The following is an 18084-nucleotide window of genomic DNA, read 5'->3' as shown; positions in this document are numbered from 1 at the left end:
CCATGGGAGAAATTAGAGAAGGTTCTGTAAGAGGGAACTGACATCCCTACGAGTTTTTGAGCTGAGTAACTAAGAAAACTCACACAAGTGCCTATGGTTCTAGGGAGCAGAAGCCACCCTTTCTTCCCACTTTTCTTCTTCTTACTCTAGATTTTCCAGAATGGGGTCATCGGAGAGCTTACTAGAGATGCAGATGGTTTTTGAATCAGTGCCAAAGATGACCTATTATTTATTTTTTAAAAGCTCTCTCATGCAACGTGTTTTAGTTTTGAATGTGGCAAGAGAAGAGGGTGTGAGAACTGCCTCAGGTCTCACATTCCTGGGGCTGCTGTAGGAGTCGTGGCTGGGGGTGCCCTTCTTCGTGACCCCGTGGCCACACGTGGCTCTGGCAGCTATGCCCTGGCATCTGAGCCGGGAGACCATGGTTCCCTCCAAGGAATTTTGACGGGGCTTTGTTGGCTGGGTTCCCTGGGCTACCCGGAGTGGCAGGAAGCTCTAAAAGTGAGGAGGGAAGTCATTGGACATGAAGTTCATAACCGGAGTTTGTCTGGAAGATTTTCCTGTTTCAAAAGGGATCTTTTTATGTGTACACTTGATTTTGTACGTCAGTTCTTTCTGTTCGTAAGGAATGGTCTTCGTCGGCTTGTTGCCACTGTCATCAGATTGTTATCAGTAGGCATCTCCCAACTGTGCTCTCTGTACCTGCTCTGGCTGGTCCCCTCGGCATCCTCTTCCTCCCTGGTGTTCCTTGTCACCTGTGGGCACTCACTGAAGCTCCGTCCACTCTTGGATACCATCCCTTCATCCACACTTATCTCCTGCTTTTTGCCTTCCCTGAATACCACCCACATCCACGATCCTACTCTGCAGTTCAGTGAGTAGTCGTTTGCCAGCTGAGCTATACATGTTAGCTTTGTTCCCCGGTCTAGAACACAAGCTCCTTGACAACAGGGGTCAAGCGATAGAGGTGGTAAGGAGACTAACTTTGCCCGTTGGTATTATTTGAGAGCCTTTACATTAAAATGCTTTTCTAAACATCATTTCCCTTCCTGGCTTCGTAAATTGTAACACATAAGCAAAACAAAAGCTTTCATACAGGTTCGGTATGGTAACAAATAAAAATCCATCCACGTTTGACAAGTGCCTTTTGCTCTGAAGGGAAGATAAAAATAAACCGTAGTGATGATAGTGAACAAAACCAAACCTGTCTGGCCGAGTGCTAATAATAGTGACTTTACTTCATGTAGGGGGCTTCCAGATCAATATAAAAAGCCTCACTCCATATTCAAGCCACTGCTATTTACTTAGCTGTTCTCAAATGGGAATAAGCAGACATCAGCTATCAAGTTTCTAGCCTGGAAAAATCCATAAAGGCCACTGGACACAGACAACATGGGGACATCATACAGACAGTTCATAAAAATAACTTGCCCAACATTTTTGGAAACTGATGCAGGCTGGGCTTGTGGCTCTGTCTGTTTCCTTTGCTTTATCCAGTAACAACAGAGAAGAAGCCAGTTACCAGGGCTATGAGAACTTGGATGCTACAGGAGATAGCCACTACTCCTACTCATAAACAGGGGGTTGCCAATCCTGTCCATGAATACTTGGAACAAACAACCGTTATGCACTCTAAAAGAATGCATCAATCCATTCAGAGATATTTATTGAGCACTTACCACTACGTGCTAAGTGTCAAAAGAGATTGAAACATATATCAGTTATCCCCTAGTTTTAAGGAATTTGGAGTCTAGTAGCGAAATGCTTGTTCAGAACATATCTGTTAGTATCCTAGGAGACCCAATTTAACCCGTTGGAGGATGGAGATCACTTTCAGTGGAGTGATCAGAGAAGGCTCTATGATAGAGGAGGGCACTTAGAACAGATGTATGATTTAAAAAACCTTTTTATTAAAGTTAGCACACACACTTAAAAGCGTACATCTCGTAAAGACTACAGGCTAACTGAATTTTCACAAATGGAACACACTAGTTACATAACCAGCGCTCTGGTTAGGTAACCAGATGGAATAGTACAGTACTCCAGAAGCCACCTCGTGCCTTTTTCCAATCATTCCTGGAGGGAGTAGGATTTTGTTAGCTGCATGTAGATAGCAAATGACTGGAGGAGGGAATAGCCTCATAAGGACGTGGAAATGGAAAGGCATGACCCATGTTTGAGGAATGAACTGAAGAGTAATTTGCTTGGAGCGTCAGATGGAGAACAGGGTTGAGCTCATGTTGTAGAGCTTTAAATGCCAAGTAAAGGAGTTAGATTTCCTTCATTAGCTGCTGAAGGTTTTCGAGCAAGGGAGGAATATTTTGTTAAGACTTTTGAGGATGGCTGGTAATTTACTAATGACGGGAAAGGTGAGACTGGAGGTTGGATGACTGGTTGGGAAACTTCTAGAATATCCCGATATGGGAGAATTTTGGCTTTGTAGTGGCAGGTGAAGACAGAGACACAACTGTCCACAGGCACCCTTATTAAGAGCCACCAAAAGGGGCGCCTGGGTGGCTCAGTCGGTTGAGCGTCCGACTTCGGCTCAGGTCATGATCTCGCGGTCCGTGAGTTCCAGCCCCGCGTCAGGCTCTGTGCTGACCGCTCAGAGCCTGGAGCCTGTTTCAGATTCTGTGTCTCCCTCTCTCTCTGCCCCTCCCCCGTTCATGCTCTGTCTCTCTCTGTCTCAAAAATAAATAAACGTTAAAAAAAAAAAAAAAAAAAAAAAAAGAGCCACCAAAAATTGTATGGTTGTGGATCTGAGGAAAGAGGAAGAGTCAAAGAAATTTCCTTTCATAGAACTAATCAAGACAAAATTCACTGTTAATTACTTTTTTGTTAAGGGCTAATGCAATCTTTGAATGCTGCCTCTCCAAGAGAGCTCTAAAAAAATTTTTTTTTAACAGTATTTAAATAAAACCTTGAGTTACTTCTAAGGAAATTCTAAAGGAAGCCACTGACCTTTCAGACAAAAAGAATCCATTGTTAGTCAGAAACATGGACTGTTTGTCTTTTCAAATGGGTGCCTGCTAGAATAAATATTTTGCTGGGAAAAATGGACCCTAATGATGATTGAAGATGTCATATTAAAAGCAAATTACTGGGTGTTGCTCACCTGCCTGTTTCTTCATCTTTCCTTTAAGAAAATTTTTTCCTTTAAAAAAATGTTTATTTATTTGAGAGAGAGAGAGAGAGAGAGCGAGCAGGGGAGGGGCAAAGAGAGAGGGAGACACAGAACCCAAAGCAGGCTCCAGGCTTTGAGTGGTCAGCACAGAGCCTCATATGGGAGGCTTCAACTCATGAACCGTGAGATCATGACCTGAGCTGAAGTCAGATGCTCAACCGACTGAGCCACCCAGGCGCCCCTCTTCGTCCTTCCTTTAAATGATTCTCATTAATCCGAATTTCTGGACAGGACGAATTAATTCATTAGCTTTAGTGTATTTTTGCAGAAAATGAAAAGTATTTTGAAGAAAAGGCCATGATATGTTCTCCTTTGGCAACTTCTTGTATCACTTTGGCTATGTGGGTCATTTTTTTTTTTTTTTTTTTTTTTAAATAAGTTAAAGTATCAAATCAGGCTTTGCTTCTTCCATCAGATCTTCCTTGAACTTAGACTGTAGAACTGGGCTATCTATGTTGTCTCCTAGCAGCTGAGGCAAACTCTACATACTTTAGTGAGATTACCTGTTTTATTGTCTTACTCACTAGATTGTAAACTTCCTGGATGCAAAGCAACATATCATGTTTATTATTTTCCCTCTGGTAACTAGTTGTGTATAGTACTCCTTAAACATACGTGTGGGTTGAATGAATAAATGAATGGATTGGATTCAGAGAATTGTGATGTCTTAACAAAATCTGTGCAGACTGATCTAATAGATATTAGTTAAATACTTTTTGTTGCGGGGGGAGGAGGAAGGAGGACAATTACAGCTGAGAACCAAGAAATATATTACTATCCATATTAATTTATAAGTTTTTACCTGAAATAGTATTACTGAAAGCCTGGATTCTCATTGGAAGATCCAGGCTTTTTTCGTTTTCTTTTTTGGAGGAGTACAAACTAATTCAGTAGGCTAAGTAGGGAATACTAGAGCAGAGGGAAGATGAAGTGAGAAAGCAAAAAGTGTAGCAAAATGTGACTATATGGAAAGCACTAGACCTTGTTTCCTCTTTTTTCCTTGGCACAGCACAAAGGGTTAGAGGTATACTTATTTCTTTTTCTCAAAAATTTCGTCTCTCCTTTTTTCACCACTGTCTTTACCACTATATTTTATTGATGCTCTCCCACTCTCTCTCCCCCGCCATTCCATCTTTCTCTCTAAAGCAGCAGGTTCTTCCCCAACAAATAATCACTGACCATCTAACATTTACTGTAACGTCTTTCAAAGTCTGCTCTTAACTGTGTTTTTCTGTAGCGCCCGCACCTTATTCCTTAGAGGCTGTGGTATGTTTCCGGAGTTTAGATGCGTGTGGTTGTTTCCAGGCACTGGGATTTGTGTAGTAAAACACCGGCCGACGGCAGGGAAGTTGAAAGCTGTGTGTTCTTCCTGGGACCAGACGAAAGAAAGGGAACTTAACTTGGGAAAAAGCACATGGGTAGGAGATTGGGCGGGGAGAGGGGGATCCGGCCAATACGCGAGCTGGCTTAGGTTGGACCCTCTGCTCTCTTTAGACCTGAGACCACTAAAGTAGGCAGGCACCGGTGGCCTGGAGACTGGTTCCCACGTCCTTCCAAGTAGCCACCGCTCACCTCCGCCAGTCCCGCGGCTGAAGTTCTAAACTTTTCTTCCAGCAGGGAGAGGAAGGGTGTTAAGAAGTTTGAAAGGGAAGTCCCGCCCCCTTCCCGGATTCCGATTGGCCGGAGCCGGCCCCACCCCCGCCAGGGCCGCGGGAGGATTGGCTGCGGAAGGGGAGCCCCACCGCAGGCCCGGAGCCGGGGGCAGCCGGGGGGCCCCCCAGGTGGCAGGTGGGGCCGGGACCGCCGGCGCCGCCTCCGTCGCCTCGCCGCGCGCTCGCATCCCGCACACTTGAAGGTTCGCGCGCGGCTCCGGCGCGCCGCGCCGCCAGGAGCCGGACTGCCAAGACTTGGCCATGAAGAGTCTCAAGTCCCGCCTGAGGAGGCAGGAGGCGTCCGGCCCCGCGTCGTCCGGCGCCGCCGTCGCCACCGCCAGCGCGGTGAGTCCCATGGCCCGTGCGTGTCCTGGGCTGCCAGGGCTGCCGGCGCTGCCCTCCCGCGAGCCGCGGGGTCCTTTGCTCGGAAGCGCGCGCCGCCCTGCTCAGCCTCCTCTCGGCTCGTCCCTCTCCGTGGTCCCGGGGACTCCTCCTCCCTTGGGCCGGGGCTCGGCGTCGGCGCGGAGACCCTGGAGACCCTCCCCGTCGCCGCCACGGCACAGCCCCCGCCGCTCACCCCCAGGTCCCCGAAACTCCTGGATGAAACCCCGGCGCTCCGGGATTCAATTGGCCCTACTCCTCCCTCCATCCCGGGTTTCTGGCTCCCCTCTTCCCCGGCGACCCCGGCCCCTCCCCTCGCCCGGGGCTGGCCCGGTTCCCCACGCGCGTCCTGTCGGGCCGGGCCCGCGGGGGGCCGGGACGGGGCGGGGGACTAGCGCCCCACGATCCGGGTGGGCAGGGCAGCGGCCCGGGTGCCGGCCCGTCGCACTCCGCACCCTCCTCGGGTCCGAGACTCCGAGGCCCAGGGGACGTCGGGTGCTGGCCGCCGTCGCTGTATCACTGGGGAAGCTGGATTTCTGAGTGAGGCGGACGGACTAGGGCGCAGATGCAGACAAAGCATCGTAGGGAGCGGTCCTGGAAGTGGTGGTGACGCTGGGAAGGTGGTGGTCCTGCGGGGCCGAGCTTCACCTGTGGGACAGACGTGCGGGGGGGACAGGCGGGCGGCGCTCGGCAGCCCGGCCTCAGCGTGCACGCTCACGAGTACTCAGGGCCTCTCTCTAGTTGGCAGCAGATCAGAAATCTTGAGAAACAGCCTGACTGCAGATGTTGGGATTTGGATAATTTGGCAAGTCAGAAGAATGGCAGTGTCATCAAAATTCTGCGTTATTAAATGAAAGGTTGCTTTAAAAAGTCGCGAAGAGTCAGAAACGTACACGAGATGGGATGCCCAAACTGCCCTGTTTGCCCACTTGGAGTTACTAAAAGGGGCCTTTATAATGTGGCACAAATTGTACTAAATGATTCTATGTGCTTTTTATGAGAATACTATTTAATCTGCTTCTGGTTAGGAGTTAATTCAGAATTGTGGCTTTCTCTTCGCCTACTTCTGCGATGATTTTACTCGGTCTTAACAGGACATTGTGGCAAAACTAGGCTGTTTAATTTCCAGTTAAAAAAAAAAAAAAGGAAAGTTATAGATGGCACGATACTTGATGATTTGAAGTTTAGTAAAGCATGGACTTGTTTTATAAGCACATAAGAGATTTCTTTGCTTCACGTTGTTTTTTAAAATAATAATTGACAAATATTTAGTGATATCAGAGGTCACCGTAGTTAAAGATTAAACTTTTTTGTAGTGCAGGTTGCCTTTCAGCTTTGTAAAAGATAAGCTTTTCTATATTTATTTGCTATATTTTCCCATTTTGTTTGGCTACAGATCCACATCCCACTGGGAGGTTTCTGTACCTTAATTTTATCCTGTTTTCTCCTCTAGAAATGCAGAGTATTTAATTGTTATTGCTGTTAGCCTGCCAGTTTGCATTTTATACATTTGGAACATGAAGTGCATCTCTCCAACCTTAAATCTTTAGTATTTACTAAACTGAGCATTCTTTTTCTTAAAATAGCATAAAAATAAAGAGAAATACATAGTATAAAAAAGACAGAATCTGCCTGCTTAGAAAACGTGAACATTTTGGGGCGCCTAGGTGGCTCAGTCGGTTAAGCATGCAGCTCTTGGTTTCAACTCAGGTCCCGATATCATGGTTCGCGAGTTTGAGCCCTGCTTCATGCTCCATGCTGACAGCGCAGAGCCTGCTTGGGATTCTCTCCCTTTCTTTGCCCCTTCCTTGCTTATGCGCGCGCGCGCTCTCTCTCTCTCTCACTCTCTCTCAAAATAAATAAATAATAAAAAAGAAAAAGTGAGCATTTCTGTTTAAGTTAGACATTAGAATAAATTTTGTAAAATATTTAAATGAAAATAAATGAGTGTGATGATGAATAACACCAAACCAAGATAGAATGAAATGAATGTACAGGAGAAATAGATTCCTTTTGCTTTCAATCTATACCATAATCCCAAATGTCAGTCAGATTTGGTCACACGTGTATATATTGTTGGTGTTACCAGTTAATTGCATATTCCTTCAGAGTGTAGCACATACAAACAAATATGAATATAAATATTCACTCTTTATGGGAATGATAGCATACTGTACTATTCTATATCATTTTTTTAATTGTAAATAATTAGGCCTAATCAGAGCTTCTCCATTCAGATCCTTGCTGTAATGTGCAATGATGAATAAACCTGTGTATATTTCAAGTTTGTGTGTGTATGTGTGTGTGTGTGTGCGTGTACACTTGTAGGATCAGTTTCTAAAAGAATTGCTGGGTTAAAGGATACGCGCATTTGTAATAGTGAAGAATGTTAAATTTCCTTCCTTATATCATGTACTCAATGTGTGAGAAATTATTTTTTCCATGCTTTTAAGAGCCTGCTGCATGTTTTCTTTCTTTCTTTCTTTCTTTCTTTCTTTCTTTCTTTCTTTCTTTCATCACAAAATTTTATTGAAAATCACTAAAGACCTAAATAAGGAGATAAATAACCATGTTTTGGATTGGAACACTCATTATCTTAAGAACATCAACTTTCAATTGGCCCATACATTCAATGCTATTCCAATCCAACTCCCAATAGATCTTTTCTCTTTTTCATGAACAGTTTATCCTTTGCATTTTTCTATTGGGTTGTTGATTTTTTAAATTCATTTGTACATACTTTATGTCATGGAAATTAGCCATTTTAGTAGGAGTAATATTTTTTCTTAGTTGGTTATTCATCTTAGGACTTTGTTTATGGTGGCTTTTGCTATGCAGAAAGTGGTTATTTTTATGCAATTCAGTTTATCAACCTTTTGTGACTTTTAGGTTTACATTATATTTTCATCTTTTTACTCTGTAATATTAAGCAAAAAAAAAAAATCTACCTAATTTCTTTTAGTTTTTTAATATATATATATCTTGCTTCCCCCCCTCCCTTTTACCCCCATGATTACCTAATTTGAATCTTAAAGCAGTCATTTAATTATCATGGTAATCATCATAATGTTCTCTGCACAACTTTGATTTGAGGAAGAAAAATCTTAACATGTGTATTTCATAAATCTTTTTCTTCTTGTATTTATTTAAGGTTATTTATTTGAAAGAGATGCATTAACAATAGACTGAGGTATGTAAATATTTTATAGTATGTGAAATACAGATTATTAGCTTAACATGCTAAGTTATATGTAGAAAAAGTCATTTAAAATATTTTGAATAGTACCATGGTTATAAATATGCCAATGAGTTTAGAGTTCACTCAACAGTGGTTATGTTTATATATATATATAAATGTAGTTCATAATTATAAATTGTGGGTAAAATACATTTGAGAGTTTGTCCTATACTAGATGAATCTGGAGATAGCTGCATCTTTTAATCATAAAATAAAACTATTTTTGTTGTTGACATTTATCTTAATCACTAAATTGGAGCTTCAGATTTCTGAAAGGGATAATTGAATGACTGTAAATGCTATTTCAAATCTAGTCAATTACATATGCAATTATATGTACAATTATGTATACAATTATGTGTACAGTGAGAATAGACTATTCCGTTTTCACCTAGTTCAGACTAGGAAAATTGAGTAATTAAAATTAAGAGACTGTATTTCCAGAACAGTCACAGTAACAAATACTGTTAACAGACATTTTGGAAGGGGGTTCCACTTAAACTGTACTTATACTTATCATTTGTAGTGGAGTAAATGCTGATTGTTAGTTATCTCTGAGATGGGAGGTTCTGCAGTTAGTTTTCTGCTGTTTCTCTAGGCTACTCTGATTTGGGGGCAATGAATTTTATGAATGAGCAACCAAATACGTTTTAAAGCATCTTGTTAATATCTCAGTAACCTGAAAAAATATTGGTGTTTCTAAACACATTTAGAGTTACAGATACAGCAACTGAAAAATATCTTCAAAAAAATTCCTTTGAGGGGCGCCTGGGTGGCTCAGTCGGTTAAGCGGCCGACTTCGGCTCAGGTCACGATCTCACACTCCGTGAGTTTGAGCCCCGCGTCGGGCTCTGTGCTGACCGCTCAGAGCCTGGAGCCTGTTTCAGATTCTGTGTCTCCCTCTCTCTGACCCTCCCCCATTCATGCTCTGTCTCTCTCTGTCTCAAAAATAAATAAACGTTAAAAAAAAAATTAAAAAAAAAATTCCTTTGATTCCCACTAAGAACACAAGTATGAGATGTTTAGAAAGTATAAAAGATTAAATTTTGTCTCAGTTATGATTTTGAGAAGCGTTTTCTGTTTTGGAGTACATTTGAAAAGATGTTAACATTATTATTATAACAATGATTTTTGGGTAATGTGAATAGTAAGAATTAAGATCACAAATTGTTACATTTAAACTCATGATACTTAATTGAGCATTGTTTACTCACTTTCATTTAGGATACCAACCTTTATTTTTGTTGTTTTCTTTTAAAGATTTTATTTTATTTTTTAAAGTAATCTCCACACCCAACTGGAGATCAAACTCACGACCCTGAGATCAAGAGTTGCATGCTTCATGACTGAGCCAGTCAGGCGCCCCCAGGATGCCAACCTTTAATTAAAAACGCTTAACTTAATTAAAGTTTTGTTCAGACAATTTCCTAGAGTTATCCCTGCATTGCATTTCTTGTGGTTCTTGAAGGAAGATCACAATAAAGAAGCCCTGTTTTTATACTTTTGATTTTAACTGCAGGTGATCATGCTTATTTGAATTGCTGAATTTTATTATAATACTAGAGCAGACAGTTGAGTTGGTACACAGGGAATTCAAGAACTTAAATGATGAGTAGTTAAGGATTTCTTTTTTAAGTTTATTTATTTATTTTGAGACAGAGAGAGGACAAGTGGGGGAGGATAAGAGAGGGAGAGAGAGAATCCCAAGCAGGCTCTGCACTGTCCTTGCTGAGCCCAATGTGGGGCTCGAACTCACAAACTGTGAGCTCATGACCTGAGCCAGAATCAAGAGTCAGATGCCTAACTGATTGAGCCACTCAGGGACCTGAGTAGTTAAGGATTTTAATTACTTCTTTTTTTAAAAGTTTGTTTATTTGTTTTGCGAGAGGGTGGGGAGGGACAGACAGCAAGGGAGAGAGAGAGAATCCCAAGTAGGCTCTGCACTGTCAGCTCAGAGCCTGATGGGGTGGGGGTTGGGGGGGCAGGGGTTGATCCCATGAACTGTGAGATCATGACTTGAGCGGAAACTAAGAGGCGCTTAACTGAGCCACCCAGGCGCCCCTTAATTGCTTATTAATAAGAGTGAAATAATGATTGTAAATCTTTGTTTATTGTGCACGATCCACATTTTTCAAATTTAAAATTATTAGTTCAGGAATTGGACCCTATTTAGTTTGGAAAACGTTGATGGAACACATAAGTTAGGCTCAAGAGTGAATTATAATTAAGTCCTCTGTGAAGAAATAGGTAATTCCAAGTTGGAAGCAGAAAATGCGTAAATGGAGCCTGGAATCCTCTGTCACACTAGAAAGCAAGGGGGCTATCAAAGGTTCGGACTCAGGAGCCAACTTGAAGAGGTTCCCACGTGGCCAGTGCTGGGACAGTTCCATCATCAATAAGGATAATGTGGCAGTGTACTAGTCTTTAAATCTGTGCATTCATAATAATGATTACAAAACAAAGAGAAACTTGTCACTTTTGGAGGATGTTAGGGAGCCGATGTATTCTTTTAAGAACCAGAAAATAAAGACAAAGAATGAAGTATGATACTTTTCCTTAAGCCAACCAAGTATTTGATGAGGGAGGTTTCTTTTTTATACAAGGTGTTTTCATCCCAGCTGATAGATGAAGTTGGGATGATGGAATTGGTATATGTCACAGTTTCCCAGCTCCTATTGAATTGATGGATCTAGAGCACAGACAGTGATTATCAGTGGCTACTAAGGTCTCAAAGGGAAAGACAACCAGATGGATTGTTGTCTATTTCTCCCGATAGAAATATTCATTACTACCTATGGATAGTCTTACCCAAAGAGCCTCCATTTAACAGAAAATACAGGTATAGAGCAACATGGGGATGCAGTGAATGTAATTGTGATCATGGGAAACTCTTAGAACAAATGGCTTAGTTTCTTCAAAAGTAAATTATAATAAGAAAAAAAAAATGGAGAAATCTGGAGATTAAAAGAGATTTAGGAGACATATTAACCAATTGCAATGATAGACTTCATTTGGACCCTGATTAATCATAAAAATAAAATGAGGCAACGTAAACACTACCGGGATAAGTGATGGCATTGTGGAACCATTACCTAAAAAGATTTAAATGTGATAATGGTAGCGATGTGGTTATGTTTGCAAAGAGTTTTTATCTTTCAGAGAAACATTTAGAAGTATATTGTTTACAGGTGAAACGATGTGAAGTCTGGGATTTGTTTCCAAATAATCTGTGAGTGGGCAGATGGGGGAAGTGAGTAGTAGGGGGTAGAGTTGAAACAGGGTTGGTCATGAATTCATTGTTGTAGTTGGCTGGTTCATGATACTGTTGTATTTACTTTTGTGATACTGTTGTATTTTGTGTATGTCCTAAAAATTCCATAATGAGAAAGATCTAGCCACAGCCTTCAAAAGTTTTAAGAACCAGACATATAATGCAGTATGTTAAAAGCCAGGGAGTGATAGAGGTGTATATAAATTGCTGTGGGTGCACAGATGTGTAGGGTGGAGGAGGAGGTGAAAAGGTGAAGCTTGAGCCTGGGCCAGATAGACAGTTTGAAGGTTGTCCAGGCCAAAGAACAGCAAACGCAGTGGTGTAGAGCTTTGAAATTCCATAGTGCATTGAGGGAGCATCAGATGTGGAAAGGAACCTTGGTGTTACCATAGAGGGTGGCACAGATGAGGTGCGGATGAAAATTTCAGAGTGAGAAGCTGGAGGGTGGCAGCTAGAGGGGAATAAAGGAAAGCTTTTCTTTTTTGTTAACTTGAATTAAGAATTTGAATTCCTGGGCGCCTGGGTGGCTCAATCCGTTGAGAGTCTGACTTCGGCTCCGGCCCTGGTCTCACAGCTTGTGAGTTCGAGCCCTGCGTCGGGCTCTGTGTTGACAGCTCAGAGCCTGGAGCTTGCTTCGGATTCTATGTTCCTCTCTTGCTCTGCTCCTCCCCTGCTCATGCTGTCTGTCTCTCTCTCTCTCTCTCTCTCTTTCTCTCTCTCTCTCTCAAGAATAAAGAATTTGAGTTCCTTGACAAGTTTAAGTCCTTGTCCAGACAGATTTCTCAATTGGTAAAATTTCATGTGAAGAAATTATTGTATGGGTAGGAGTTAACAAGTTTATCCTTCTTTTCTTTCCTGCTTAGAATGAGCTAATAGCCAGCAACATACTTGGTAAAGAAATCTACATCCAAGAATATTAAACTTAAACATTACAACTCCTGTTTCATCTCTATCCTATTAGAAGACTTAAGCGTCCTGTTAGCAATCATGCAAACATTTGCCTTGACACCTAAGGCATATAATAAATTGTCGAACATTTCCACCTGCTTGAGCATAGTTATATAAGAGCGATCAAATTGATTTCTGTAGGAAATTTGCCAAAAAATGATGGTTGAAATGCACTTCCTGAAATTATAAAACAGAATGGCAGGATAATATACACTTGATGCCTCCTTATTCTGAATCGTAAAATAATTAAAAGCTTTATATAGCTTTTCTCTTCTAGGCTTAAATATATAACACAAAAAGACAAGAAAAGAATTACCCTTTTGTGGTCACAAAAACGGTTTTGTCTGTTGCATTTTTGTTAGCCTCGGAAGTCTTGACTATTAACGAACATTGATGAATTTATTTCAGAATGGTATAGTCTCCAAAGTGATGTGCAAAAGATGAGCCATGACAGTTACTAAAGCTGTGGTGAAGGATGAGATGGGATGAAGTGTATAATCGAATCAGACCTGGCAAGTGCCCTGGAGGGAGAACAAGTGTATGACTGAAGCAGTCAAGATAAGTGACTGCCTATTGTTTTAAAAACCTTTCGGGGCGCCTGGATGGCGCAGTCGGTTAAGCGTCCGACTTCAGCCAGGTCACGATCTTGCGGTCTGTGAGTTCGAGCCCCGCATCAGGCTCTGGGCTGATGGCTCGGAGCCTGGATCCTGTTTCCGATTCTGTGTCTCCCTCTCTCTCTGCCCCTTCCCCGTTCATGCTCTGTCTCTCTCTGTCCCAAAAATAAATAAACGTTGAAAAATAAAAAAATAAAAAAAAATAAAAAAAAAAAAAACAAAAAAAAAAAACCTTCCCCTCCCCGTGCCCTAAGAGTCATACATGTTCAGTATAGAAAACAAAATACAGTTGAAGATAAAGAATAAAATAAGTCACCTGCAATGCTTTTTACTATGCCATAAGCCACTGGTCATGCTCTTTTTAAAGATTGCATATTGCCTCTTTATTATTCAATCAGAATTTAATTATCTTGATAACAGTGATGATACATGTATCATTTTTTGGATCATCTTTGATTGTGATAAGCTTTGTACTTAAAATTAGAAGTAATTTGAAATGATTTGAGCAGATACAAATGTCCCACCAGGAATACTTAGCAAATACTAGTCAATTACGTAAAAAGAAATTATTGATAAGAAATCCAAGTGCCAATAGGCAATGTGTACTGAGCGTGTATGTCCCGGCATTGTTTAAAGTGTTTTGCATTGGCTTACTTAATCCTGACAGCAACCCTAAGGAGTGGGTACTATTGCTGTCATTTTACAGACAAAATTAAGTAATTTGCGTGCCTAAGGTATCATAGCTAATAAGTGGACATCAGGTAACCTGACTCTGGAACTCACGTTTTTAACCATGTGAACTGATAGGATTTCCAAGAGATGGCATTTGAATCTTAAACCATGTATGTACCGAAGAAAATGAGAGAGAGGAACGTTTAGAGGGAAGGAAGGCCTTTTATGCTAAGTCTCAAAACCAATTTGTGTTCCTTCCAGCAGTGTAGAAATTGTTGCATTCACTACACCCTTCCAAAATGGGCACTATCATTTAAACCCATTTGTCGACCTGATCGGAAAAAAATTACAGCTTTAATCTGGGTTTTTGATTGCTAGGGAGTGTGAACATATTTCTAGGCTTATTGCCACTTTTAGTTTTTGTACTTAATTTTGTGATAATTGATACATTAAGAATCTTGGATTTTTTACATTCACTGTGGAGTGTAACTAGTGGTATAAAAGTCTTTAATTTGTCCTATTCAACTTTTGTCTTGAATTCTGCTTTGTCATATTTTGTGATATTATCCCTTTTTGCTTTTGCGTGTATGTGTGTGTGTGTGTGTGTGTGTGTGTGTGTGTGTGTCTTTGCCCAACATATTATCCTAGCATTCTTGGTTTTAAATATTTTGGAGGACAAATTAGTGAAGCAAGATCTGAGAATCCAGTAGAACTAAAAATTGTGGGTTTACTAGCTGGAGGTGTGTGCACACAAGTGTGTACCATAGGGTATATAGTTTCTTGGGGGAGGATGATACATTTTTAATACTGACCTTATTGATATGTTGTCAAGGTTTGACAAATTAACATTTTATATTTATTTATTTTTTTAAATTTTTTTTTTCAACGTTTATTTATTTTGGGGACAGAGAGAGACAGAGCATGAACGGGGGAGGGGCAGAGAGAGAGGGAGACACAGAATTGGAAACAGCCTCCAGGCTCCGAGCCATCAGCCCAGAGCCTGACGCGGGGCTCGAACTCACGGACCGCGAGATCGTGACCTGGCTGAAGTCGGACGCTTAACCGACTGCGCCACCCAGGCGCCAACATTTTATATTTAAAAAAGCACTTTATGAAATATCGACATTCATGGCAATGGCTAAGTAGATACATGTGGAAAAGGGAGTGTTTTCTTAGCTTCAGAAAAGCCAAATTGTGGGCCAAAGAATGTCCACTCATACCTCTTGAAACCTTGTCTGAGGCAGTATGGAGGCAGGGCAGTGTGTCCGCCCACTTGGGTTTGAATCTTGCTGTCCCTTTGTGACCTTGGACAAGTTACTTAAATATATTTGTTTCCTCATTTGGAAAGTGGGATTATTAATTAAAGTTAAGAACTCAATAAATGTTAGTTCTTATTATTACGAACTGAAAAATCTCACCAAAGTTCTTTCCATTTTTACCCTTATAACCAGCTGAATGGCAGTCTTTCCTGATCTTTTCCTTTCCAATTAATACATGCCCTTGTGGCCTTTTAGATCTGGATCTTCAAAGGACCATCTGCTCCAGTCTCTTGCCCCTAAGGATATAAGTGGTGTCTCTATGTTTTACTTATTAAAAAACCAAACAAACAATGTTTCTGAGGGATGAGAAGATGAGGAAGATAGGAGGCTGGAAGTCAGGTGGGGGAATTCTTTAAACACATGCTACAAAGTACTAACTGCTGTGACAGGGGAATGGGTCTCTGCGGTCTCCGTGCGGATCCCGTCTGGGGCTGAGGAGTCGGTGCAGGTGTTTTCCAGCAGGATGAGCCTGCTGCTGCTGCTTTTTGAAACTTGGAGGTGAGAGTCACACAACACAAAGTTAATCAGTCACAAAGTGAACAACTCGGTGTCATATAGGGTGTTCCCAGTGTTGTGTAACTGCCATCTCTGTCTAGTTCCAGAACGTTTTCGTCACCCCAGAAGGAAACCCTGTACCCATTAAGCAGTTGCTTATGCGATCCAGGAAAGGAAGAAACTGCTGTCCGAGGCAACAGCAAGAGAGCAAAGGCACGGGGCAGAAAAGTGTCAAGAGTGGGGGAAGAGGGCAGTTGGTTTGTCAGTTTAGCTTTGGTGGCTCCTAGAATGAGTAATAAATAGGTGGGGGGATTGAGTAGGAGATAGGCAGGAGGGGAAGTTGGGACTAAATCTTGGAATGGCTTAAAATACGCCATATTTTAAGAGTGTTGGACTTTGTCCCGTGTATTCTGAATTTGGGAATCACACGATCAACTGTGCTTCGGATGGATTACTTGATAGGCCTGTTTAGGAGGGATTGTAGGGGCTCAAGCTTGGCGGGCGGGTGGATGGTTCATGAGGCTGCCGCCGTAGTGTAGGCAGGAATCCCCGAGGGCCCAAATCCTTACAGTGCTGTGAGGGAGAGAGAGGAGGGCACTGTTAGAGACATGCTATCTGAGACCCAGAGAAGTTGTGACTTGTTAAAGTCACAGTCAACAGACAAGAGCCCTTGCTTGCTGGCCCTCAGCGAGCCCCAGTGAGTCCCCCAGGGCATGATGCAGTGTGTGGGAGGCATAGTCCCTGACCAGAGGTAATTGTGTGCTAGAACACCGCCTGTGTCTTCTTGAAGGCCAGCAAGTTGGCATTGTTTTAAAGTGAGCTTGATTTATAACCAGTTTGGATGAATAGCTCAATATTCTGATGATGCTATTTGCAAAATACTTTTGAAAGTTTAATTTGCTATTCTAATAATCTTTATAAGCACAGATTTTGAGCACATATCTAATTTGTGCTCATAAAAGTTTTCTCCAACTTTTATTATGAAAATTTGAAATATAAAATAGTACAGTGGATTAGGACCTACTTGCTCACTACTTAGATTCAAGAGTCAAAATTCTGCTGTATTTGCTCTATCTATATGTAATATATACACACATTTTTCATTAAGTCTCTTGAGAGTTGCAGACATTATATTTTACCTTTAAATACTGTAGCATCCATCACTTAAGGATAAGATACCTTCTTATCTATGATATAATACTGATATTTTATTTATTTATTAAAAAAAATTTTTTTTTCAACGTTTTATTTATTTTTTTTGGGACAGAGAGAGACAGAGCATGAACGGGGGAGGGGCAGAGAGAGAGGGAGACACAGAATCGGAAGCAGGCTCCAGGCTCTGAGCCATCAGCCCAGAGCCCGACGTGGGGCTCGAACTCACGGACCGCGAGATCGTGACCTGGCTGAAGTCGGACGCTTAACCGACTGCGCCACCCAGGCGCCCCTAATACTGATATTTTAAAGGAGTTTGTGACCACTAAACCAGCCCTGCAAGAAATATTAAGGGGGACTCTCTGAGGGGGCAAAAGATGAAAAAAATATATATATATAAATAAATACCAAAAGCAACAAAAGATTAGAAAGGACCAGAGAACACCACCAGAAACTCCAACTCTACAAGCATCATAATGGCGATAAGTTCATCTTTCAGTACTCACTCTAAACGTCAATGGACTCCATGCTCCAGTCAAAAGACGTAGGGTAACAGAATGGATAAGAAAACAAGACCCATCTATATGCTGTTTACAAGAGACCCACTTTAGACCTAAAGACACCTACAGATTAAAAATAAGGGGATGGAGAACCACCTATCATGCTAATGTTCAACAAAAGAAAGCTGGAATAGCCATACTTATATCAGACAATCTAGACTTTAAAGACTGTATCAAGAGATGCAGAAGGGCATTATATCTTTTTTTTTTTTTTTTTTTATTTCTTGTATTGTTGCTTTTGGTTTCTTATATTGGTCTATTTCATAAGAATTTTTATCAAAATCAATGCTTTTGTTTGACATAAATTATTCTATGATTTTCCTTTTCCTTGTGTAAATAGAAGGAAAATGTGATGCAGTTTTAGAAGCATCTTTCATTTTAGTGTCATACCATATAAGTAGAGATATTCTATAGGCAAAAGATCAGGATTAAGAAGATGCCCGAAAATCTTGATTTGAGTCCAGGCGCTGCGATTGAAAAGCTCTGTGACCTTGGGCAAGTTACTTCGGAAGTTCCAATTCTTTCTCTTGTAAGGTGGGGATGATTTTACTTGCCTTTCTACCCTATCAGAGATTATAGGTAACTAAAAAGAATGCCA

At 41.5% G+C, this 18084-nt stretch overlaps 1 protein-coding gene and 2 long non-coding RNA genes across 9 annotated transcripts in view; 1 reads left to right on the top strand and 2 right to left on the bottom strand.

The window, feature by feature from the left end:
* LOC147580311 (uncharacterized) overlaps window positions 1-4843 on the bottom strand; it is a 33343-nt gene extending 28500 nt beyond the window's left edge. For all 7 annotated transcript variants that reach the window (XR_015252778.1, XR_015252780.1, XR_015252781.1 and 4 more), the window contains exons 1-2: window positions 4757-4843; window positions 4431-4553 (exon numbers count right to left, since the gene is read on the bottom strand). This is a non-coding gene — a long non-coding RNA (uncharacterized LOC147580311). The remainder of the gene's footprint in view (window positions 1-4430; window positions 4554-4756) is intronic.
* On the bottom strand, window positions 1889-4424 carry LOC147580312 (uncharacterized). The gene is made up of 2 exons (XR_015252785.1): window positions 4215-4424; window positions 1889-4145 (listed from the first exon to the last, which is right to left on the bottom strand). It is a non-coding gene; the product is annotated as an uncharacterized LOC147580312 (long non-coding RNA).
* Window positions 4844-4931: 88 nt separating the features above from the next.
* The window catches only part of UACA (uveal autoantigen with coiled-coil domains and ankyrin repeats), a 96995-nt gene continuing 83842 nt past the window's right edge, over window positions 4932-18084 (top strand). The window contains exon 1 of the mRNA XM_025918828.2: window positions 4932-5181. Within this exon, the coding sequence (XP_025774613.2) occupies window positions 5098-5181 (84 nt within the window). The 5' untranslated portion in view covers window positions 4932-5097. The remainder of the gene's footprint in view (window positions 5182-18084) is intronic.

Source organism: Puma concolor, chromosome B3 (genome assembly GCF_028749965.1).
Source record: "Puma concolor isolate L17-30 chromosome B3, mPumCon1.1.hap2, whole genome shotgun sequence".
Taxonomy (NCBI): domain Eukaryota; kingdom Metazoa; phylum Chordata; class Mammalia; order Carnivora; family Felidae; genus Puma; species Puma concolor.
This window is presented reverse-complemented; position numbering and strand designations above follow the sequence as displayed.